The sequence below is a fragment of the Quercus lobata genome, chromosome 11, assembly GCF_001633185.2.
Source record: "Quercus lobata isolate SW786 chromosome 11, ValleyOak3.0 Primary Assembly, whole genome shotgun sequence".
NCBI classification, from domain to species: Eukaryota; Viridiplantae; Streptophyta; class Magnoliopsida; order Fagales; family Fagaceae; genus Quercus; species Quercus lobata.
This window is the reverse complement of record NC_044914.1, coordinates 30,351,141-30,376,887: the sequence shown is the minus strand read 5'-3', so window position 1 is coordinate 30,376,887 and position 25,747 is coordinate 30,351,141. Positions and strand designations below refer to the sequence as shown.

At 35.1% G+C, this 25,747-nt stretch overlaps 1 protein-coding gene and 5 non-coding genes across 8 annotated transcripts; 1 reads left to right on the top strand and 5 right to left on the bottom strand.

The window, feature by feature from the left end:
- The first annotated feature begins 861 nt into the window (after positions 1–861).
- On the top strand, positions 862–10,597 carry LOC115969100 (ADP-ribosylation factor-like protein 8b). Of its 3 annotated transcripts, XM_031088667.1 has the most exons (7): positions 864–1,054; positions 1,803–1,876; positions 3,323–3,404; positions 3,514–3,546; positions 3,755–3,876; positions 9,101–9,262; positions 10,163–10,597. In XM_031088667.1, exons 1-7 carry the CDS (start codon positions 1,025–1,027, stop codon positions 10,278–10,280), a joined length of 621 nt encoding a protein of 206 aa, XP_030944527.1. In that variant the 5' UTR covers positions 864–1,024; the 3' UTR covers positions 10,281–10,597. The 3 variants fall into 3 exon arrangements, with proteins under 3 accessions (XP_030944528.1, XP_030944527.1, XP_030944529.1); XM_031088668.1 differs by lacking the exon at positions 1,803–1,876 and having other exon boundaries at positions 862–1,054; XM_031088669.1 differs by lacking the exons at positions 1,803–1,876; positions 3,323–3,404 and having other exon boundaries at positions 3,469–3,546.
- Positions 10,598–13,899: 3,302 nt separating this feature from the next.
- Positions 13,900–13,971, bottom strand: TRNAP-UGG. Its single transcript has one exon. It is a non-coding gene; the product is annotated as a tRNA-Pro (tRNA).
- A 6,528-nt stretch (positions 13,972–20,499) lies between these two features.
- TRNAP-AGG lies at positions 20,500–20,571 on the bottom strand. The gene has a single exon. It is a non-coding gene; the product is annotated as a tRNA-Pro (tRNA).
- A 1,135-nt stretch (positions 20,572–21,706) lies between these two features.
- TRNAP-UGG lies at positions 21,707–21,778 on the bottom strand. The gene has a single exon. It is a non-coding gene; the product is annotated as a tRNA-Pro (tRNA).
- Positions 21,779–23,106: 1,328 nt separating this feature from the next.
- TRNAP-UGG lies at positions 23,107–23,178 on the bottom strand. Its single transcript has one exon. It is a non-coding gene; the product is annotated as a tRNA-Pro (tRNA).
- Positions 23,179–25,441: 2,263 nt separating this feature from the next.
- TRNAP-UGG lies at positions 25,442–25,513 on the bottom strand. Its single transcript has one exon. It is a non-coding gene; the product is annotated as a tRNA-Pro (tRNA).
- Positions 25,514–25,747: the final 234 nt, after the last annotated feature.

Sequence of the window (25,747 nt, the reverse complement as noted above, 5' to 3'; positions counted from 1 at the left end):
ATTCTTGAGAACTATGATCATTGTCTAGACAACAGCCAGGTTCCTCCCTATCAGAGAGAGAAAGATTTGTCCAATTTTGCGTCAACTCCTCCATTACAGTAGGGTTGAAAAGGTGTGAGTATGGAATGTGAAAAAAAAAAAAAAAAACCCAATAATCCAACGGATTAACATTGTTAACACGAGGAAAACGATAAGCCTTTATTCTAAAGAGACCAAAATTATACTGCCCAAGAGAAGTCAGGGACTTTCTTAACGACAGAGAAACCACTCTCTCTTTGCTAAAATGATTTTTTGTAGCAAAAAAATATTAAAAATATAAAAAAAGAAAAAAGAAAATCAGACTTCAAGTCGTATAAATTAAGGTGTTAACCTTTTGAATAAATTCAACACTAAAATAGATTATTTAAATATCAAAATTAGATTTCAAATACTGGATATTCAATAGCGTAACAAGATTTTTTTATCTTATTATGCTAAATACTATATTGCCCTTTGCGTTTTGGTCAAACCGTCAAAAGCACTCAACCTGGGTGTACAAGTACAACTCAAGAGAAAGACCAATTGCACTTTCCTTCCCAGCTCCAAAATTTCAAAACAACGTCGTTTAGCCACTTCCCAAGTTCCTGTTTTGTCTTCAAAAACCAGAAGCAACCAACCTCTCAGCAAAAGCGCGTATACCAAAACTCACCAATAGGCAAACTCATATTTTGTTTCACATTCACAAATCCAACGTTACACCATTGGCTCACGTGGCACCACGCGCGTGGGCTTATCAGAAATTACAACATTCCTTATAATTTTGTCGCCTTTTGATTATTACTATCTTAATCATATTATCTTTTTTTTTTTTAATATATTTATTTTCTCGTTTCTAATTTAAATCGCGAGGGAATTGAAAACAAAAAGAGCAAAAGCAAAAGCAAAAGTTTTCTCGTTTCTCAGATCATCAAATTCGAAACCCTAAATTTTCTTTTGGTTTATTTTTGATATCACATATATTTTTTTTCTCGTTCGCAATGGGGATATGGGATGCTTTTCTCAATTGGCTACGAAGGTAAATAAAACTCTCTCTCTCTCTCTCTCTCTCTCTCTCTGTTTTAGATGCTAAGAAAGTGTACTAAAAAAGTAAATAAAGAATCGAATTTTGAGTTTTCCAGTGTTTGGGAGCTGAGAAAATTGTTAATTTCTACTCTGCTGGACCTATTACTTACTCGACAGTTCACGAGATTAATGACTTTGCTTATAATAGAAAATTTCTTGTTCAGTTTTCTTAAGAACTAGATGGAAGTACATAATTCGGTTTAAATTTAATTTCTTCATATATTAGAATCATTTTACGATTCTTGTGTGTCGAGTTTTAGATTATATAGAAATTGTTGGATAAAAAAAATATATTTCAACTTAAAATAGGTCAACAGGACCAGTTGGCACATGAACTTAGTTGAATTTTTTAAATTATTTATCTATAATTGAAATCATATTCTGTTTCTAAGTTTCTAGTTGAACATATTAGTCTGTGTGTGTGTGTGTGTGTAAAATTATATATAGTTTTTTTCTTTTTCTTTTTTTAATAGGAAAATTTTGAGTGGGTTTTATGCCGGTTTTATTTAATTTTTTGTTTAAATATAAAATGAGTTTTGGCCCCAAAAAGAGGGAGAAGGGAAAATTTGAATTAGTGACCACCGTGCCACCCCTTGTGGCTGTGGGCTATGTTGTTGGTATGAGGAAGAATATAGGATCTAAGTTGAAGAATGGTTTTGAATAAAAGTGAAGTGACTGATGTGTTATTCTGTTATAATCAGATGATTGTGGTGTCTGCAATTGGCTTGGCCTGGCCAAGCGGCTGTTGCTTGGATCAGGTCCTACATGGGAAGTGGTAACTAGTTGTTTTGATTAAGTAATTAGGTTATTTTGCTGCACAAATCCTAGAGAACTTTAGATAAAATGCTTGATTTTTGAGACCTTCAGCTGATTCTAATGGCAATAAGTTTTTTTGATACTAGTTAGTGAGGCTCACATGAAGATCGTGTTTGTGTGTGTGTACTATAGCAAAAGTGGGGTTGTAGAGGAGGCTAAAGTGGTGGCGGTTTGATATGTGGTCTCACTGGAAGAAACAACAATGGGCTGAAAATGCTGTGGTAGAGGTGCTTGCTTTTAGTTACTCATAATAATCAAGCGAAAGGTTCTGATCTGGTGGTAATTAGAGTACTACCTATCAAAAACAAAACGGTGGTAATTAGGGTACTTATGCGGAAAAAAAAGAAAAAAAAAGGAAGAAAAACTTAATTACGTGGATGGTGGTGATGGGGAATAGCAAAAATGCGATATTTGAGAATTAGTGTTGGCAGGTTATCAAAGAAGCCTTGGGGAACCCTATGTGAAACCTACACTAATTAAGTGTTTTTGGTGTGGTAAGCTTGGTCATTGTTTAGTGATTGTTCTTCTCATAAATCTGTGAATTTAGTGGAGTATGAGAAAATATATGAACAGGAGCTATAGGATATAGAAGCAGTGATGATGATTTCATGGAGTGAGAAGACTGCTGTCTCACCTAAACAGGAGTTGTTGCAGTTTCTTACGATTTTCTATTCACAGAAATAACAAATTTGCAACAACATTTTTGAGAATTTTGATTCTCAGGCACTGGTCAAACACTTGAAATCGATAGTATAGAAACAGACATTTATGCTAAAAGAGCTCTGACATTGGTGGATACTTTGGGCAAAGGAGAAGCTGCAATGTTAGAAGGCTCTTTTGGTACTTGGTAGTTCAATGTCTTCTTGGTTTGTTCCTATCCGTCTGATGCCCTTAAGTTATGTGGTACAAGGACAATACTTTTAGGTGTATAATGTGAAGAAAATAAGATAAGCAAAAAAAAAACTAGGGCTAGAGTAATTTTTACCTTTGTCTCACCTATGATAATTTAACATAGTTCCAGATAATGTAGTTGATTAACATCTGTTGAACTTTTAAACCTTCTTGTTCTTACTTGCATTTATTATTTTTCCTGGATAGATTCCATATCATACATAGATGCCTTGGAAACCCTCTGAACTAAATATACCTCTTTATGTGTGGTTGAGGTGGACCTTGTATGATATACTTATTCTGGTGTGTGTGTTTCTAAGTTGCACTCGATTTTGTTGGAGTGAATGACTTGTTATGATTAAATACATGAACCTCTAGATTTCGCACCTGGTCTATCTTTTCTGCAATGAATTTCTTGTGATAATTGCTGTCTCACATTCATATTTAACACATATTGGCATTTTAGAGTTCATTAAATTATTTAGCAATTCTTCTTTTTCTTTATTTATTGTAGTCTCTTTTTCAAGCAAGAAATGGAGCTGTCTTTGATAGGCCTTCAGAATGCTGGAAAAACATCACTTGTAAATGTTATTGCAGTAAGTAAAGTATTTACAATAGGTCTGCTTTTTTTTCTTTTTTCTTTTTTCCTGTCTCTTTCAGTTTGATGCTGATGTTGAAATTTCTGTTTCTGGAACTCATTGCCAGACTGGTGGATATAGTGAAGACATGATCCCAACGGTGTGTGATCTTCTCTTTGAATTATTTTGTGCCTTTAATTTTCATTTTTGGAACGAGGAGGATGTGATTCTTCCATAGAACTGTCATTTTTGCCATTAGAAAACAAAAGAGAGGAAAAAAAAAAAAACTTGTCACTATTACTGCAAGTTTTTTTTTAGTTAATTTATCTTTTTGGATGCTTTGCTTAAGGCAAATTTGTAATCTACAGGTAGGATTTAATATGAAGAAGGTAACGAAAGGAAATGTCACAATAAAGTTGTGGGATCTTGGAGGTCAACCGAGGTTTCGCAGCATGTGGGAGAGATACTGCCGTGCAGTTTCTGCTATCGTGTATGTTATCTTTTAACACTTTGAATACATATGTATGTTGTCTATTTCTTTTGAACTTGCAAGCATCTTGTACTACTCAATTCTCTCCAATTTTAAGATTATATACTATTCTGCTACAGGGTCCCAATCCTAGAGAAAGAGGAGGGAGGGTTGTGATAGATTGAACTTTGAAGGACAACATAAAACTTAAATAAAGTTTATGAATTGACATGTTTGATAAATTACTAATTGTCTCAAAAGCTTAAGATGTTTGAAAATGGTGAATTTAATCATCTAACTATACTCCTAACACTCTCCCTTAATAAATTGGCCTAGTGCGTGGAATTTTTTATATTTTAAATGGGAGGTAGAGTGGAGACAACGATTGAACTTAGGATCTCCATTTTTTTTTTTTTTTTTTAAGCCGGAACCAAATGAATATCATTAATGAAGAATACTAGAATCCAAATTCAGAGCATCAACTGCTGGTGGAGGATCCTCCTCTAACCAGACAGTTTCATTGTCAGATAATCTAGCAAATCTTGCCAACACATGAGCAACACCATTGGCACTACGCCTAACACAATTGACAGAAAAGGATCTAAAACCTGCAATCAAGCACCAAATATCTTCATAAATAAACCCAAATCGAGCTAGATCTAGTTAAGCCTGTGCCACTGTCTTCATCACCCTTGCATTGTCACCTTCCAAAATCACCTCCAAAAAACCAGCATCTATAGCAAATTCAAGAGCTTTATAGCTGGCCAGCACCTCCACCTCTTCACTATCCCTCACAGCCCCACCCTTGGCCGAAATAGCAGCCATCACTTCGCCATTCCCATTGCGAACCACAGCCCCATGACCCAAAACAGCTCCATTATTAAAACATGCTCCATCAAAGTTCAGCTTGAATAAATCTCCTTGCGGTGGCTGCCATGCTTGACTTGCTGAAACAGGAACTGTCACAGGTACACTTAGATGCTCCTGCGCCTCATGAAACTCACTCAAATAATCCAAAGCCCATTGGTTTGACCGAGATGGATGTTGAAAAGCACCCCCATGCAAGATCAAGTTCCGCTAAAGCCAGATTTGCCAACAGATCACCCAAAATAAATCCAACTCCTCAAGTGACAACCTCGGCATGAGACTAGCAACCAACTGCCCAAAATCCACTTGCACCGTACCAGCTTTTTGGAGCCTAATTGCACTGCTAGCCCAAACGTCTTGTGCTGCCCCACACTCCCAAAGTACATGCAGCACCGATTCATCAGCTTTATGACAGAAACAACACCGAGCATCCTCCAACACCCTCCTTCGCACCAGATTTTATCTTTCGTAGGCAATATATTATGGCATGCTCTCCATGAAAAAATTCTAATCTTATTTGGCACCTTAGCCTTCCATATCCGTGACCACAAAGAAGTATTTGATGTTTGCATCGAAGCCTCTCCACAATTATTCTCCGCCAACCTCAATTTCTTAGCCACATGGTACCCGAACTTCACATTGTACCTGCCATTCTTTGTAGAGGACCAAGCCAAGACATCCTGCACCATCCGCCTGCTCAAGGGAACTTGGAGAATAGCATTAGCATCATACGGGTGGAACAAAGCACAGATTCAATCTGTATCCCACTGGTGGTTCTGCCAATCAATCAAATCCGAAACTCTCCACTCCCAAATTTCCTCCTCAAGTTGGAAAAGAACTCTCTTTGTTGGCTAATTAGGTAACCAACAATTCTTCAAAACATGGATAGAAGCACCATTCCCCACTCTCCAATGGCACCCTTTCCTCAATACCGGTTGAGTAGCTAATAAACTCTTCCAAACATAGAAGCTGTTTTGACAATCTTTCGCCTCAAGGAACTCACACCGTGGAAAGTACTTTTCCTTAAAGCATCTATACAAAAGAGAGTTTTTATCCTGCAACAATTGCCATCCTTGTTTAGCTAGCATAGCTAAATTAAAAGCTCGAATATCTCTAAATCTCATCCCTCCCTCCTTTTTCGACCACGTCAAAAAACTCCAACTCTTCCAGTCAATTTTCCTTTCCTCACCAATTTGGCCCCACCAAAATCTAGCACACATAGCATCCAATACATCACATAATTTTCTAGGCAATTGGAACACCCCCATCATATAAGTGGGAATAGATTGAGCCACTGCTTTTATCAAAACCTCCTTTCCAGCCCTTGAAAGCAACTTCCCCTTCCAGCCTTGGATCTTTTTCCAAACCCTTTCCTTAATGAAAGCAAAAGTGTCATATTTCCTCTTTGCCTGCAGTTTTCCCTTGAAATTTCCCCTTGGCTTTTTAGTCTCTATCTGAGTTTAGGAATAGCTCTAATGCAATCATTCAAGTATTCTCTTCTCTTCACTCTCACTCTCCTTTTTAACGGTTGTCTTATATACTTATCATATACCTGAATTTTGCACATTTTTGATAAATTTAGTACTTATCCAGGTGGAAAAAAAATCCTTAGCTTGCTTCTTCTATTTCGGGGAATATTCAAGCGCCTTGTATGCAAAAGCCCAAAAGCCAGATCTGATGCAGGACCGTTAAGAAATTCAGCATTATACTAGGTTTCTTGATGAATTCTTGAATAAGGATTGATGTTTAAGAGTATAGGTTAGAAAAGAATGAATGTTGACGGCTGTTTGGGGCTGAAACAGGGGATAAACAGAAAATAGCATAAATAAAACACTAGGCAATCACACCTAGGTCTTCCTCAGCATCACACCTCGGAGAAGTTTGTGTCACCCAAACAAAGCTTAAAATAAGCTTCTGAATTTTATTAATCAATCACAATATTCCGAAATAACATGACTACAAAAGAACCTTTATATAGAGGCTATAGTTATCCTTTTCCTAGTAGGACTTGGACTCTAAATAACCTATATCTAGAATGAATAGGAATACTAATAATAATTAAATAAAAGACTTAATAATACATAAACATAAACATAAAATAAGACTCATGAGCCTTTGATACTGCCAAGGACAGCCCATTCCAAACTTCTGGAAATTACCAAATTGCCATTATTCTAATAGAACTTATTAAAACTGATCCAGCAGCTTCTCAACCTAAAAGACTCCATACTAATAATTAAAATTACCTATCAAAGGTGCTAAGAGGGTCCAACATCAAACTAGACCACAATTCTTGAATCTTGGTATATTTAATCTTCTTTTTCCTTGAGCTCTTCCTTGTCCTCATCAAGATCTCCTGCAACTTCCCCCATACAGCCCCATAGAATCACCAAATATCAATCTACTTTTTGCTTCTTCCTTTTATCCCTTCTTTCTTCTGCTGCTGCCAAATATTGAAATGCCATTACCAGGCCCCTGAACACATTTGATAATGTGCACTAACACAGGGAGGTACCAGTACCTTGTCCTGGTAAACAGGTTTTTTTTATCCCCCTTGTTATTCTTTTTGTTCACTATGGCAGTGATACACAATTAGAAAGATCATGAGTTTGACTTCAATGGAGAATGCTAGTTGTATTTAATTTAAGTTGTTGCTTATCCCACTGATACCCTTTTATTGATATCCTTGTATTAGTGGATGTCCTTTGGAACCTGAAGTTTGCTTATATTGAATAGTAAAGTCCTTAGTCTCAAAGCTTCTTCTTCTTTTTTCCTCTAAGGGAACTTTGTGATTTCTATTAGTGGATGTCTTTCTGAATATTACAAATAGAGGAATTTCTCCCCCCACTTATAGTTTCTTGTCTATCATAGTTGATACCTTAGTCTTGCAGATTCTTCTTTCAAAAGGGTCTTTGATAGCGCAAAGTGGAAGAGGGGGCAGGGGGTGGCCATGAAAAAACAAGGGAATGAAATGCTGCACTGTGTTGGAAGCTCTTTAACCTTCACACAATGATGGCTCTCTTGTCTTGAGAAGGGTTGAAGCTTGCTTCTTCCCCAAAATTTTCTTGGTCATCAATATAACATGTCTGATTTATTTATTTATTTATTTTCATTTAACATTATTTTTGAAATATTTTAGTTAGTTGTCAGATTTCAAAACTATGTAGCAAACTAGCATCTCGAGTTTCTAAAACTCGAGTTCAAAGATGGAACTCGAGTTTTTAAGACTCGAGTTGCATGTGTAGGCAAACTAATGTGAAAAAAAATCCACGTGGAAATCGAGTATTTAAAACTAGATTTCCATTGTTCTTCTTATTCTTCTTTTTCTTCACCTGGTCCGTTCTTCTTCTCTGTTTTTCTTGGTTCTTCTGCAGGTTCCTTTCTTTTTTGTGCTTGGGTTCTTCATGTTCTTCCATGGGTTTCTTTCTTCTTCGTGTTCTTTCTATTCTCGTGGGGACTGTTCTTCTTCTTCCTCTGTGGGTCACTTCGTCTTCTTTTCTTCTTCAATTTCAGATCTTCTTCTTTCTTCTTCAGATTCTGTTTCTTATTCTATGAAACTCGAGTCTTTAAGACTCGAGTTCTATGTGGCAAAAATATCTCCATGTTAGCAATCGATCTCGAGTCTTTGAGTCTCGATTTCTTCACCGAACTCGAGTTTCAAAAACTCGAGATGCTAGTTTCCTAAATGGTTTCAAAACCTTGCCAACTAACGATATTCTATCTCCTCACTATGCTAGTCTGCAAATTCCCTCTGACATGTCCTTAATAGAACCAATCTGATTCTCTGAACAATTGGAACTTTGTGATTCTGTCAGATCCTCCATCTCCTAGTTGGGCTTGTATAGGTAGACATTTCCTGTAGGGCCAATAGTATTTCACTGTGTAGGACAGAGTAACCCTTCTCACCTAATACAAGTCGCCTGGCACAAAAGACCTTCCAAGTGGAGTAAAAGACTTGGGATTGCTAATCCCTTCCTTAATATTGTTCTTTCTTATGTTTGCTGAGGGTATCAAGAGGGAAGAGGTGGAATCAAAATTTCAGGAGTTGTCTTACTAACTAAATTTAGTGTAGCATATGACCATATGTAACGTGTTCCCATAAAGAGAAAGCTACATTCTGCTTGTCATGGTTACCTTTTCTATAATATGCTTGAATTTTTTATAGTTCCCGTCTTAACTTATTATTGCATAAGTAAGTTTTAGATATGCTTTTTTATTCTGATGAGTAATAATTATCAAAAGGGAAAAAGGGCATTGCCCTAGTACGGGGGTAATATGGTTCCCTTTTTTCTTTTGTAACTGACCAGTTTAAGTTATAGCTCATCAGTCTGGTGGACTAAGACCAAAAATTTCTTACCCTGATTTTTGCATGTTGCAGATATGTTGTGGATGCTGCTGATTACGATAATGTGCCTGTATCAAGAAGTGAACTTCATGACCTGTTGAGTAAGCCATCACTTAATGGCATTCCTTTGCTGGTACTTGGTAACAAGATTGACAAACAAGGAGCTTTGTCTAAAGAGGGTCTGACAGAGCAATTGTAAGTGTAGAGTCAAGAAAAACTAATATGGTTTATGGGTGGCCTGTCAATTTTATTTTTGGTTGAATGATGCATTCACCCACTCCCCCTCCCTTCTTGTCCCCTCTAAAAAAAAGTGCTCCGTCACAAAGTGTCATGTTTGCTTATAGCTCCATTGCATTAAAAATTAGGGGAAGATACACTTTAGCCCCCTTGTACCTAGGGTTAGTTCACTTTACCTCATTGACTTTTTCAATATTACACTTTACCCCCTTGTGCATTGGAGTAAGTGAAATTTTTAGCGTTTCTGTTACTTTGCATGGAATTTACACACGTGCTACATGTATGACACTATTCCTGACCTTTAGGCTTTAAACGCTCAATTAGTTGCTCTTCAGGACAAAGTCATGCACAAACTTATTAACTTCGTTTTTTTTTTTTTTTTTGTGCAACTCACTCTCTTACTTTTTTGGTTTATGTTAGGGCCTTAGTGTTCCCAGTACATGTGTGTCACACTTTGTGTAATTCCATAAAGAGTAATGAAAATGTTTGACAGTTTCACTTTACTCAAATGAAGGAGGTAAAGTAAATTAACCCTAATCACAGGGTGAAGTGTATTCACCCCAAATTAGATAAAAAAGAATGCAACCTTTTCTTAGACCAAAAAACAAAAGAGAGGCAGAGGGAGAGATTTCCTTTTTCCCAATATTGCTTAGCTGTAACATATTTATATTTCTCATATTTAAATTAGTAACAATCAGAATAGAGAACACATTAAACAATGGATTACAAATGTCCATCCTGTGCCCTTTATGATTTGGGTTTCAGTTACTTCTGAGTTTTTTAATTTGTAAATTCTCTGTAGTGTTACTTATCCAAAAAAAAATCTGTTTAGTGTTGAAATGGTGTTCCACTGTGCAGGGGGCTGAAGGACATTACTGATAGAGAAGTTTGTTGCTTTATGATTTCATGCAAGAATTCTTCCAACATTGATTCAGTCATTGATTGGCTTGTAAAGCATTCAAAATCAATGAATTGATTCTCAGCTCCTGTACATTTCAATCTGTCATTCATGAATACTGGAGACTGGATGAAGCAAATGGAAGTCACTTCTGCTGTTTTGTCTAACTGGGGTTATTGATCAGTCTGATTATCATCTTTTTCTACTTGGCTTCAGTTACATTATTTATTGTGTTGGTTAACATCTTGGGTTTTGCTGCAGAGTTGTCTTGATGTTGGAACACGGTGATTTTTATTTCTTGTATATATTTTGATTGGTGTGTATTTTAATGTAAACATGGAATTTTTTTTGTGCGCTTTTGAATGGAATAGTGGCTTAATGTTTTCAGCTCTGGACGAATTTCGCTTTCTTTCTTTTTGGTGGTGGATGAGTTTATTTCAGGCTGGCAGGTTGATGGGGCTTGATGTGTTTGGATTAGAGTAGTGTATTTGTCGATTAGGGTTAGTTGTTTGAAAGTGTGTTTAAAAAAAAATTGCAAATTTGAAAGTCATGTTTTGAATGCATGTTTTTGAAAATAGGGAACGTGGAGAGGGTCTTGGGAGCATGATGGTGAGATTCCTAGTCTCCCTCTTGGTGGTCTCTCAATAGACTAAATTAGGTGGTCCTACAGCTAGACCCTCTTAACCGAGCTCTTTTATGGAAAACATATAGCATTTCATGGTTTTAAGAGTTCTGAATCTTGTCTCAGTCATCATTAGTTAGGACTATTAGAATTCTGAATCTTGTCTCAATCATCATTAGCCGGGACTATTCGAAGTTTTAAGAACGCAACATCAAACGGTTGATAAAATCTGCAAAAAGTGTTATCGTTGTGAAAAACAATTGTAGTGTGAAAATTGAAAACGCAATTTGTTAGTGATTTTGAAAAGCCAAACATCAATTTTCTGTGTTTTTATTTAAAATCGTTCTTTTTCTTGTGAAATGGCAATGCGGACCCTATTTATCTCGAACATTTTGCAGTTACAATTTGCATTCAAGTGGAAGTGATACCATGATAGTTTAAATAAACCAACCAAATCCCTAATGTGGTATAACTCTTGCATAAAATCAAAATTTGTTCTCTTTTTTTTACCTTTAATCTCTGCCTTTTTTAAGCAGCTGAATCCCTAAAACTTTTGATTACTTGATAATAGTTTTCATAATAATTTACTGGTTCTGTTAAATATTTACTTGTGAAAGCCTATGTTCATGTTTTGTGTCGTCTAGGCGGTGTAGCTGAGTATCCTTTGATTGCATTGGCAGCATTGCATGGCTAAGTTCACTCCTAATTTAGGAGCTATGGAAAAAAGTGTGGTTGGGGGAAATAAAAATGGGGCATTCTGAGAATTGAACTAAGTACCTCTCACACCCTAAGCGAGAATCATACCAATAGGTAGGGGTGTTCACCAAACCGAATAAACCGCAAAAATAGCACCAAAACCGCCCGCAGAATGGCATAACCGCACCACACCGCATGGTACAGTGTGGTTTGCAGTTTTATAATAAGAAAACCACACCGCACCCTCTTTATATATTAATATATATATATATATATATATATATATATATATTTATATATATTTTTTAATATTAAATATATTACTAATAGTTTAATAACTCTAGTTTTCAAAAAACAAAAAAAAAAAGTTTAATAACCCTAGCAAGTGTTGATTAGAAAAGCCAACCCAAAATCTAAAAACTAGTTCAATAATTTAAAACTTGGCCCAAAAAAAGGGAAAAATTAGTTTTGAACTGAGTAGGAAAATCCAAAAATTTGAAAAATATACCGATTTCAAACCGCATCTTATACATAGTATCGCACGTGTGACTGCAAAAATGAGATGCAGTACGGTTATGGTTTTGGCTAAACTCTAAACCACACCACACCGCACGTGTGACCACAAAAATAAGGTACAATGCAGTTATGGTTTTAACTAAATCGCACAGCAAAGTGTGGTGCTAAAAATGGCCTAAAACTGCACCACACCGCACCGCAAACACCCCTACTAATAGGGGTGTGCAGCCAATCTGCCAAGTGCCAACCCACCAAAACCGACCTGACCCAATCCAACCCGCCGAGTTGAATTGGTTTTTAGGGCTTGGTGGGTTGGGTTGGGTTACAAAAATTTTTTTGATAGCAGGTCGGGTTGGGTTTGGGTTATAAAATTCCAAACCCAACCCAACCCACCCATATATTTAATATATATTTAAAATATATTATATAATTAATAAATTTTTTTAAATAACCGACTTTTCCTATCCTATATAAAAACCAATTAGTCCACACAAATCCTAATAAATTACTATTTTTGTTTAGTCATAGTGTTGTTTGCCTTTAAGGAGTTACATTGATACTAATCTTTGGGTTTTTTTTAATATATTTATATTTATATTTTTTTTGCTCAATTTAATAATAAAAGTAATAAAAAATTGTCTAACCCATAGGTTCAACCCGACCCATGTGGGTTGCGTTGGGTTGGACTTATGTAATGGATTGAGTTGGGTTGAATTTTTTTTAACCCACTATGGGGAGTTGGGTCAAAAAATCTCCTTTACCTAACCCAATCTGATCCATGCACACTCCTACATACTACTAGACCAAATGCCCTGCTATTTGATCATTTATTTCTATTAATTAATTTAATTTATGATTTGTCATAGATGGACTTAATCTCTGCAACGTTGAAAAATCATATTATATTCTTCACCTATGAGGCCATGAGCTGTAATTGACGAATTCAGATATCAAGGTATATGGGGTTAGTCCTCTCTGGCATATGTTCGTGTTAATGTCAATTTTTTTTTTCTTTGCTAATTAACCCTTATGTCATTTAATACTTGAGCTCTCAGTATTTGACTTCTCTATTTTCTCCTTTTTTTTTTTTTTCATTGCAAACATAGGTTAATGCCAGACTAATCTAGGATTACGGTACTAAGTGTACCCGAACCTACACTAGGTTCTTTGGTGCCCATTCTAAGCTTAACTAAAATGCTTGCATATCCTAATTTTTCTCCTGTTTTACCTGGAGTCTAGTATAAAAACTAACCATATTTGCTTTGGTATCAGTGCAGTTGCTGCAGTAACTAGAATTTTAATCTATGATATTCTCATTCTCTGAAGTCTAAAATTATAGTTTATAACATGCCCTTTTCCAAATACATTTACATTAAAATGTGCAGCAATGCTGCGTTTTTTTTCCCATTATATTGTACAAAATTTGAAACTTTTGGCTTCTTGCTGGCTTACCTATTGATGAAGTGTCTTTAGTAATTGTTTTTGGTTTGAGGTGAGGAGGAAAATTAAGTGATATGCATTGACCACCAAATGCCATTATCTTAGAAATACTAAAACTTTAGCATGTGAGGGCAGTGAGTTGAATACATAACCTATGGTGATAAATGACCCCCTCAGGTAATAAAGGATGATAAATTTGGGTTTGTTTCCTAGCTCTCCTTCCTTGACTTAGCATCTTCTGAGATCTAATTTATTAGAATATTCATTAATGAAGAGTCTTGTCAGATCTAAGATATATTTGGATCAATTGAAAATTTGAAACCTAATTTTGCAGTTATTGACTTGAATTTGCTCATTGGTTTTTTTTAAGCAATATTAAAATCTGAACTGAAAAACATTACTAGTAAAGAACATTACATGAATGGGGCATTCCGAGAATCGAACTCGGGACCTCTCGCACCCAAAGCGAGAATCATACCACTAGACCAAATGCCCATTTGGTGATACCATTTTTGTGTTTGAGTATAATCAACCATTTTCAATAAAGGCAATTGATCTTTTTTGCCCCTACCTTGTAGCCTGAGACTTACAAGACTTCTAAAATAATAGGTTGCAGGATATGTAGGTAAAATGGAGCTATCTCACAACTTGGTGTTTTTAGTAGGGTTTTTTAGATCTAGGAATTATGACTAACAGCTCAAATTAAAGAGATTTGCTGGTTATAGTAAGCTGTAAGCCTACTTTGATAGTTGGCAATGGCACTGACATTTAAACACATGTAAATTTGATGAATGGGGGATATTACCCTCTTGGAATATTCATATGTAAGTGATGTAATTAGTTAATTATTGAAGTCCTGCATGGAATATTAATGACAAGAGTGACTGGTTAATAGGTTTAGTTTTTGGATCAAGTGATGTCCTTACAGGGGCGAAGCTAGGGGGGGTCGAGAGGGGGCAATTGCCCCCCCTGACCTCACCCAAACCCCACCCCCCTTAATATATATATATATATATATATATATCTTTCTTTTAGATTTAGTCTTGCTTTATATATGTTTCTCTTTGCTCTAAGCTTATGGTCTTCAACTCTACATGTAATTGTGCTACAGGGCTGTCACTCTTGGCTCCACTTTTAATACACTTTTCTTGGCCGGTTACTAGTAAGAAGCTCCATTAACTTCGTATAATAATGACTATATATTGATTTTTTTTTTAAATCTTTTACTTATTTGAAAAATATACTTGTAGTCACCTATGAAGTATCTTAAGTACAACAACATTTATACTAAATCTAACGTTACACACGAGGGGAAAAAAAAACTTAACACTAACATTATATTTTATATTTTAATCAATTTTTTTTTAATTAGTTAAGTATTTTTTTAATTATACTAATTAAAAAAATTGAAATTAATTTTATCTTCAGCTCTTTATTTTCATCTTGCCCCCCCTAAATTAAAATCTTGACTCCGCCACTGTGTCCTTATATGTTATATTAATCATTCTGGATATTGAAATCATCCCAAGGTGTTATGAGGACTTGGAAGGATGCATCCGATGAAAGGCTTGAACTTCATTGCTTGCGTAGCACGGCATTCCATAAAATCTAGAACTTCATCCATGCTGTGGGTTCCTTCATAGGAAAATATGTTTCTGATAAAATAAGCCTACTTCGACCATATTTGATTTGGTATCAGTGTAGTTGCTGCAGTCACTAGAGTTTTAATCTATGATATTCTCTTTTTTTGAAGTCTGATTTTTTTTTCCTTTTAATGTGTCTGAAATCTGAAGTTATTACTTATAAGATGCCCTTAGTAAGGAATCAAAACTTCTTATGAGTCTGTCATTGTGTTTCCAAGTTGCAAATGCTGGGATTGATTCTTCCTTGCCATTGGAGGAGATTATCATGGCTTTTGGTTTCGTTGATGCATCTTCTATGTGAACCATTTATATTTGTGGTGATGCTCTGATACTTGCAAGGGAAGGGTGCTCTGTTAAGCTTGCACTTAAGCCATGTAGGACACTTGGATCATAACACAACAGAGTTGATGGAACAACATAATAAGGAATTAACCGTTGCTTCATCCATGGCCCATACAGAGGAGCACGTGTACCACAATTCAAACGAGTTTATCTCTACATTTCTACCAATCCCACAAATCTTGTCAACAATAACTGCAGACCATATTCAGCTGCACATGTCAATACCAGAATCATGGACTATGACAGATTGTGTCCAAGTTCAAATCATAGTTGACCATGTAGTAATTAACTTTCCTTGTAAAATATCTTTACCATTGTAGAACAAATATTATATATACACAGTTTCGGCTCTCTCCTAATGTGTCAAAGAAGATTCTGTCATCAACTCTGTTGTTCTTTAGCCCTTTCCAAATACATTTACATCAAGATGTGCAGCAATGCTATGCTTTGTCCACCACAGTGTACAAAATTTGAAACCTTTGGCTTCTTGCAACTTACCTATTGATGAGACAGGTGAGTGGTTGATTTTTGTCAGTAACTGGCTTAATTCTAGAATATTGAGGTGAGGAGGACAATTAGGTGAAATGCCAATCACCACAAAATGCCATCAGCCGAGAAAGAACTGAATTTTTTGCATGTGTGGGCAGTGAGTTGATAATTGAAGTTATTGACTTGACTTTGTTCAGTTTATTTTTCAGCAATATTAAAATCTGAATTGGAAAAAATTATTAGTAAAGAACATGAATGGGGTATTCCAAGAATCAATCTCGGGACCTCTCGCACTCAAAGCAAGAATCATACCACTAGACCAAATGCCCATTTGTTGATACTAGTTTGTATTTAAGTTTAATCAACCATTTTCATTGAAGTCAATTGATCTTTTTGCCCCTATCTTGTAGCCTCTCACTTTGTTTGTTTCATTGTAAAATGTGGTCAAATTTGAAAATATTTTCAAGTTTATTGTAAAATTCTTTGTAAATTGTTGTAAAATGGTTTACCTTTAAAAACTTGGTAAAACATTTTACAAAAACATACATTGGCTCTTCCCCTCCCATCTGGTGGCTAGGTTGTCGGTGCCAACGATTTAGTAGTTGGAGCTGCTAGATTAGAGCTGCTAGATTGATCGACAGAGCTGCCAAACCGGTGGTCTGGTCATCAGACCTTCAACATTGATGGCTTTGGTGGCTGAGCTGTCAGTCTAGTGGCAAGTGATGCTGGTCTAGTGGATGTGTCGACACTTTGGTCATAGACCTCCAACATTGGTGGCTTCAGTGGCTAAGCCGTTGATTTTGGTGGTTTATGCTTGAAAATTTTTAAATGTCACACCAAACACTTCAAAATATTTTACTGAGAATGTTTGTTGCAAGAAAACGGAGCTAAAAGAAGGTTAATGGATTACCAAATTATACTAATGTCAAATGCTTGTTGCAAGAAATGTAGGTAAAATTGAGCTATCTTACAATTTGGTGTTTTCGTGTAGGGTTCTATAGATTTCAGAATTGTGACTAACAGCTCAAATTAAATAAATTTGCTAGTTGTAGTAAGCTATAAGCAAGATTATAATTTGGGGGTAATTTGCCCCCTAGCATAGTGGTGGGCAAGAATATTATAAGTTAGCATGTGAGTTGAAAGATTTTTGAAAGTAGCATCTCGAGTTTCCAAATCTCGAGTTCAGTATCAATCTCGAGTCTACAAGACTCGAGTTTCCCTTGAGGATGTGGCAGTTTTATGCCACATGGATCTCAAGTCTACAAGACTCAAGTTATGTCTCAAGTTTCCAAAACTCAATTTCTTATGAAATAGAGTCAAAAAACACACCACACTGCCACAATGAATTGGCACCTCACTGATCTCGAGTCTGCAAGATTTGATTTCTACAGGAATAAAATTAGGTAGGTGCCCAATCTTTTGGTAATGGTGATTAAAAAAAAATTGGAATGAGGATTCATCAATGATGACTTAATGCATGAATATTAAGTATAAAAAATATGGTTTATCTTACAAGAATTGTTGTTGAAATATATCTACACTATTTTCTTGTTTCTAGTTTGTTGCTTATGTGTGGTTCTGGTGCAACCTGCATGTCAAAAAAGAACCTAAGTGTTTATGTATCTGGTTTGGGGGCATGTGGAAATTAGGGGGGGGGAAAAAATTCCCAGTGGAATCGAGGATATAAAACTTGAGTGAGAGGTCGCCGATGAGAGGAGACGAGAGTTTTCTGTGGTCGATGGGTTTTCTGCTGCCAATGAGATGTGCTTGTCTCTAGTAGAGTGAGGGTTTGGGGTTTGTATGTTTGGGTGTGAAGGAGAGTGAAGTGTTCTGGACACTTAAGTGAGAGTGAGAAGTGAAAGTGAGAGTTTGAAATAAAAGTTGAGTTTGTGCTTAAAATATGATCACAAATCGAGTATTAGAAACTCGATTTCCACGTGTCTCCACGTAGAAAAAAGTCCACGTCAGATGTTTGGTAGCTCAGGATCTCGAGTATTAGAAACTTGATTTCTTCCCGGAACTCGAGTTTTAAAAATTCAAGATGCTACTTTTCCACTTTGTTTTGAAACTAGGAAACTAACGAAATCCTTAGCAATCTAATGTTAAATGAAAAAAAAAAAAAAAAAATCTTATAATTTGATGAATGAAGAATATTACCTTGTAGGAATATTCACAAGTAAGTGGTGTGGTTAGTTAAGTGTCAAAATCTCACATGAAATACAATTGACAAGAGTGAGTGCTTAATAATTTAACCTTTTGGGTCAAGTGATTACCCTATGTATTAACTCCTTTATCTCCCCAATAAGTGGTATTAGAGTCGAAGGAGTCTAGCATAAAAAATAACCATATTTAATTTGATATCAATATAGTTGTTACAGTCACTAGAATTTTAATATATGATATTCTCATTCTTTGAAGTCTAAACTTATTACTTATAAGATGTCTTTTCCAAATACCTTTACGATATATGATACAGATTAATTAAAAAATTCGATTCACAATATGATTTACATTTTGACAATTAGGGTTGTCAAGACTAATCAGTAACCTGGCAAAACCATCCAACTTAGTGCCAGACGAACTGAAATCAACTCTATTTGACGACAGGTCTTTGACATCAGTAATCAGTGTGAGCAGCTCAAGTGGCAATTTTAGAGCTTGAAACCGAATGAAAACTAAACTGACCAACCCAAGCTGGCAAAAAACTTTCATTCCCCCCCTAAATTAACGTCCTCCCTCTCTCTCAATTTCAAATCCATCGAGATCCAGTGAGATTTCATCGAGATCTTGACCAGATCCTTCGATATTTGGCAACCTGCCTCACTTCCGCTCCTTCGTCAATTATGCCTAAATTCGACTGTCGTCCACCCGAACCAAAACTAACTCGACTCATGGTTATTAGTGGTCGTCGACGACTCTCTCCTTTTGTCACTCAATGTGAGCATGTGGGATCTAAGTTGAGCACAAACCTAGCTTAAATCAACCCATGGACAAACCTATTGACAACTATAATTAGGACTATTCAAAGTTTTAAAGCACAATTTTTTAGCGATTTTGAAAAGGCATCTCGTGAGTTGCTATTTTTCTCCTAGTTTTAAAAACGCAATCAATCTCCATTATATATATATATATATATATATATATATATATATATAAAGCAGAGACCTTATGTGGGAAAGTATGAGGTTCTGCCAAGTAGCGCGTTCTATGCGAAGAGAATTAAAATATTCTCAAGTGTCACATCAAAGATAAGAACAAATTAAATATTGACTTTTTTGTTTCAATATTTCAAGATTTTTCTAATTTAAAAACAAATTTTTTTTGTATTTTTTGGTTCAATATTTCAAGACTTTTTTATAATTTCATCTCTCAAACATACACACAAAACTCTTTTCTCTTTAATTCACAATTTTCACCTTTTGCACTTCTACCCCTTTATATATACCTAGTACCTACCCATAGCCCTTTATGTCATTCCATGTCAAATACACACAGACCAAAAATAATTTCATTGACCTTCAATCTTTCGACGACACTTACTTAGCTCTAACATTGTTGTTTCATCTAATCTTAATCCGTATGAGTTGGCTACAACCAAGAAAGAGGGGCTTGCATTTTATATTGAGTGACAACGGCAATTATGATTTTGATATTAAGGTCAGACGTTATGGATTTGTGAGTTTTATAAATGATGTAATTGATTATGGGTGTTTGGAATGTTTTTTTTTTTTTTTTAAGAATTAAGGAGAAAAAGAAAGCCACATTCTATATTAGTTTTTATTCTATGATATTCCTCCAAAGTTTTTTTTTTCCCTCGTTACTTCAATTCAATAATTATAATAAATATGTATGTGCAATTTATAATTGTTATTTTTATGATGAATTCATACTAATAAAGTTTTATAACAATTATGCTACAATACATATACAATATTCTCCTAAATCATCTTGCATAAAATATTACAATATTATCCATGCATCACACAGATAACTTACTAGGGCCAACATCAATTTTTTTATGCATTTTCATTAATATAACCGCTCTTCCCCCCTCCCCTTTTTTATTTTTTGAAATTGCAATGCAGACGCTATAATCTATATATCTCGAAGATGTTGCAATTATTATCGGCGTTCAATTGGAGGTGATTGTTTAATTGAACCAAGCATTTCCCTGATAGTTTTCATAATAATTTGCTGGTTCTGTTGAATTGCATTGCATGGCTAAGTTCACTCCTAATTTAGGAGCTATGCATTTTTACTTTATACATTTTTTTTTTTTTTTTTATAAATCCCAAATTGTTAGTAATTTAGTTCACTCCAGCCGATTGAGTAATAAAAAATCAAGGGTCCTATGAAATATGAATATATGATCCTATCCCATGGTTCTTTTCTTCTTTTAGGATAAATGGAAATAAGTGTGGTTAAGTTGATTTTAGAATTATCTTTCTCAAAAAAAAAAAAAAAAAAAAGATTTTAGAATCAGGTTATAAAAATTGGGGGCATTCCGAAATGGAAAAAATTGTAATTTAAAAATGAAGGAAAAACAAATGGGGCATTCGGAGAATTGAACTCGGGACCTCTCGCACCCTAAGCGAGAATCATACCACTAGACCAAATGCCCTACTATTTTATCATTTTTTCAATCAAGTAATTTAATTTATGATTTTTCATAGTTGGAGAATTATCATATTATATTCTTCACCCATGAGCTGTTGTAATTGACGAATTCAGAAATCAAGGTATTTGAGGTTAGTCGTCTCTGGCACGTGTTTATGTTACCGGCTACCTATGTCAATTGTGTTTTTTTTTTTTTTTTTTTTGAAACCTATGTCAATTGTGTTTATTTGCTAAGTACCTGTTTTGTCAATTACTACTTGAGCTCTCAATATTTGACTTTTCTCTCTCTTTTTCTTATAAAATAGCTAAATTAAATCATAGACTAGATCTAGGATTACAGTACAAGTACAATAAATTACAATAGGTTTGGGCTCCTTAGACCATAATATCTCTAACTAGTAACAACTACAATTCCCCTGTAGGCTGCAGGGAAACAAAGTAAGATGAAAATTGGGTTCTTTTGTTTTGGTGCCAATCAACCGAATGTTTTCTCCAGCTTAAGATGGAGTACATAAAAACCAACCACATTTGATTTGGTATCTATGCAGTTGCTTCAGTCACTAGAATTTTAGTCTATGATATTCTCATTCTCTGAAGTCCAAACTTGTAACATGCCCCTTCAAAATACCTTTAGTCCTTTACATCAGGATGTGCAGCAATGCTATTTTTGTCCAGTACATTGTACAAAATTTGGCTTATTGCTGCTTACCTATTGATGAAGTGTCTTTACAGGTATGTAGTTGGTTTCTGTTAAGAGAAATTGGCCTAACTTTTGAAACATTTGAAGTGAGGAGGACAATTAGGTGATATGCCAATCACCACCAAATGCCATAATCTGAGAAAGAACAAAAACTTTTTGCATGTGGGGCAGTGAGTTGAATTCACAACCTCTGGTGGTAAATGTTCCTCACAGGTAATAAAGGATAACAAATTTGGGTTTGTTTCCTAGCTAGTAGCCCCCCTTCCTTGATTCAGCATCCTCTGTAACCTTATTATTACTTTATTCATTAATGAATAGTCTTGTCAGATCTAAGATATATTTGGATCTACTGAAACCTAAGTTAGCAGTTTTTGACTTGACTTTGCTCAGTTTATTTTTCAGCAATATTAAAATTTGAACTTAAAAACATTAAATGAGTGGGGCATTCCGAGAATCGAACTCGGGACCTCTCGCACCCAAAGCGAGAATCATACCACTAGACCAAATGCCCATTTGGTGTTACTATTTTGTGTTTTAAGTTTACTCAAACATTTTCATTAAAGTCAATTGATCTTTTCTCCCCCTAACTTGTAGCCTGAGACCCAAAAGACTAGTAAAAATGGAAGGTTGATGGGTTACCAATTATACTATTTTCTAATGCTTGCTGCAGGAAATGTTGGTAAAATTGAGCTATCTTACAGTTCAGTGTTTTCTGAAGGATTCTTTAAATCTCAGAATTATGACTAACAACTAGAACTAAAGAAATTTGCTGGTTATATTAAGCTGTAAGCCTGATTTGATAGTTGGATATGACATTTAAACATGAAGAATGAAGAATATTGCCCTGTTGGCATATTCACGTGTGAGTTTTGTGGTTAGTTAAATCTTAAAGTCCCACATGGGATACTAATGAGAAGACTGAGTGGTTAAATGGCTTATGCTTATATATATATATATATATATATATATATATAATCCCCTTAATTGGAATCTCCCCAATGTGTTATGCCTGAATTCAAACACAAGAGTATGGCTTGAACCATCTTTGTAGCTTGATAGGGTTCTAAAAGCTGATAATTCATTTCCGGCATCCATAAAAACTTATTATATTTGAATTGGCATCAGTATTGTTGCTGCAGTCACTAGAATTTTAATCTATGATATTTACATCTTCTGATGTCTAATTTTTTTTTTTTTTTTTTTGGGGGGGGGGGGGAAGTATGAAGTCTAAACTTGTAACTTTTAAGATGCCGTTTCCAATTACCTTTACATCAAGATGTGCAGCAAAGCTATCATCTGTCTGTTAGAATGTACAAAATTTGGAACCATTGGCTTCTAGCTGCTTACCTATTGATGAAGTGTCTTGATAGGTGAGTGATTGATTTTTGTTAAAGATTGGCCAAATTCTAGAATATTGAGGTTAGGAGGAAAATCAGGTGATATGCCAATCACCACAAAATGTCATCATCCAAGAAACAACTGAATCTTTTGCATGTGGAGGCAGTGATTTCATTACATAACCTCTTGTGGCATATTACCCCCTCAGGTAATAAAGTATGATAAACTTGGGTTTTTTTCCTAGCTCCCCTTCCTTAATTCAGAATCTTCTAATGCCAAATTTATTACTTCATTCATAAATGAAGAGTCTTGTCATATTTAAGATATATTTGGCTTTATTGAATCTTCATCTAGCAGTTCTTGACTTGACTTTGCTCTGTATATTTTAAGCATTATTAAAAACTGAACTGATATACTTCAAAACTTTAGTAAACATAATTTGTAAATGTGGAGGCATTCAAAATAAAAAATTTCGTAATTTAAAATGAAGTTAAAAAATGTGGGGCATTCCGAGAATCGAACTCGGGACCTCTCGCACCCAAAGCGAGAATCATACCACTAGACCAAATGCCCATTTGATGGTGTTATTTGTGCTTAAGTTTGAATTAACCATTTTCACTAAAGTTGATATCTTCCCCCCAACCTACCTTCTAGGTTGAGACTTTGAATTGTAAAAATGCAAGGTTGCTAGATTACCAACCTATACTAATGTGTAACGGTTGCGGCAGGAAATGTAGGAAAAATTGAGCTATGTCACAGTTTGGTGTTTTCAGGTAGGGTCTTTAATCTCGGAATTTTGACTAACAGTTCAAGCTAAAGAGGTTATAAGCTGGCTATAGTAAGCCTACTTTGATAGTTGGCACTGATATTTAAAGTGACAGATTAGAAACTGAACATTTTAAGAATTGAACTCCTTAGGACCTCTCATTGTTGAAGCATCATACATACCACTAGATCGATTGTCTAGTAGTTCAACCTCATCTAAGTACCTAACCACATTCATCATATCCATTTGATGTTTGTTGGTTTGACTCCCAACATAGTTTAATTATTCATTTACGAATTAAAACCAAACGTTGAAAATTTGAAATCCATTGAATTGCTAAAGGAGCATTTTCTTGTATATGTGAATCCAACTCCAATAGAACACAAAGATAAGGAACAATGAATGATGCATTCATTCACCAAATGTAGTGCCAGATCTAAGATATATTTGGATGGATTTGGATCTATCGGATCTAAAATATTTATAATAAAGTAAGCCCCACTTCTCCTGCTGAAGATGGAGTCTAGCATAAAAACTAACCATGTTTGATTTGATATCAGCGTAGTTGCATCAGTCACTAGAATTTTAATCTATCATATTCTCATTCTTTTAAGATTAAACTTATTACCTATTAGATTGCTCATTAATGCAGACGCTATATGTCTAGAAGATTTTGCAATTACAATCTGCGTTCAAGTGGAGGTGATATCTTAATTGAACCAAGCATTTTCCTAATGTAGTCTAACTACTGCATAAAATCAAATTTTGTTCTCTTTCTGACGTTTAATCTCTGCCTTTTTAAGCAGCTGAAAATCCCTAAAAATTTTGATTACTTGGTAATACTAATAGTTTTCATAATAATTTACTGATTCTGTTGAATATTTATTTGTGAAAGCTATGTCCTCGTTTTGTGTAGTCTAGCTGGCTATCCTTTGACTGTATTGCATGGCTAAGTTCACTCCTAATTTAGGAGCTATCCATTTTTATTTTATACAATTTTTTTTTGGGATAAATCCCAAATTGTTAGTAATTTAGTTGACTCCAGCTGACTGAGTAATCAAAAATCAAGGACCCACCTTTGATGAAGCCCCACCTTTGAACTCGGGACCTCTCGCACCCTAAGCGAGAATCATACCACTAGACCAAATGCCCTACCATTTGATCATTTAATTCTATTAAGTAGTTTAATGTATGATTTGTCATAGATGGACATAATCTCTATGATGTAGAATTATCATATTATATTCTTCATAGATGAACATAATCTCTATGATGTAGAATTATCATATTATATTCTTCACCCATGAGCTGTAATTGACTAATTCAGAAATCAATATATTTGAGGTTAGTTGTCTCTGGCACATGTTTATGATACCGGTTACCTATGTCAATTATTGTTTCTTTGCTAAGTACCCCTAATGTCAATTACTACTTTAGCTCTCTTTATTTGACTTCTCTCTCTCTCTCTCTTCATAGAAAAGCTAGGTAAATCCTAGACTAATCTAGGACTACTGTACTTCGGGCTCCTTTAGACCATAATATCTCTTACTAGTAACAACTACAATTCTCCTGTAGGGAAACAAAATAAGATGAAAATTGGGTTCTAGCATAAAAACTAACCATATTTGATTTGGTATCAATGCAGTTGCTGCAGCCAGTAGAATTTTAGTCAATGATATTCTCATTCTCCGATGTCTAAATTTATATAACTTATAGCATGCCCTTTCCAATACCTTTACATCAGGATGTCCAGCAATGCTATGTTTTGTCATTATCTGAGAATGAACTAAAACTTTTGCATATGTGGCAGTGAATTGAATACACAACCTCTGGAGGTAAATGTTTCCTAGCTAGTAGCTCCCCTTCCTTGATTCAGCATTTTCTGAAACCTTATTTATTACTTTATTCTTTTTTTATAAGTATTACCCAATGAATAGTCTTGTCAGATCTAAGATATATTTGGATCTATTGAAACCTAATTTTGTAGATATTGACTTGACTTTGCTGAGATTATTTCTCAGCAATATTAAAATCTTAACAGAAAAACATTGTAAAGAGAATTAAATGAATGGGGCATTCCGAGAATCGAACTCGGGACCTCTCGCACCCAAAGCGAGAATCATACCACTAGACCAAATGCCCATTTGGTGATACTAATTTGTGTTTAAGTTTAATCAATTATTTTCATTAAAGCGAATTGATCTCTTTTCCTTCCTACATTTTAGCTTGAGACTTTAAATACTTGTAAAAATGGAAGGTTGCTGGCTTACCAAATTATATTAATGTCTAATGCCTGCTGCAGGAAATGTCATCTATCTTGCAGTTTGGTGTTTTTCATGTAGGGTTATTTAGATCTTGGAATTGTGACTACTGCTC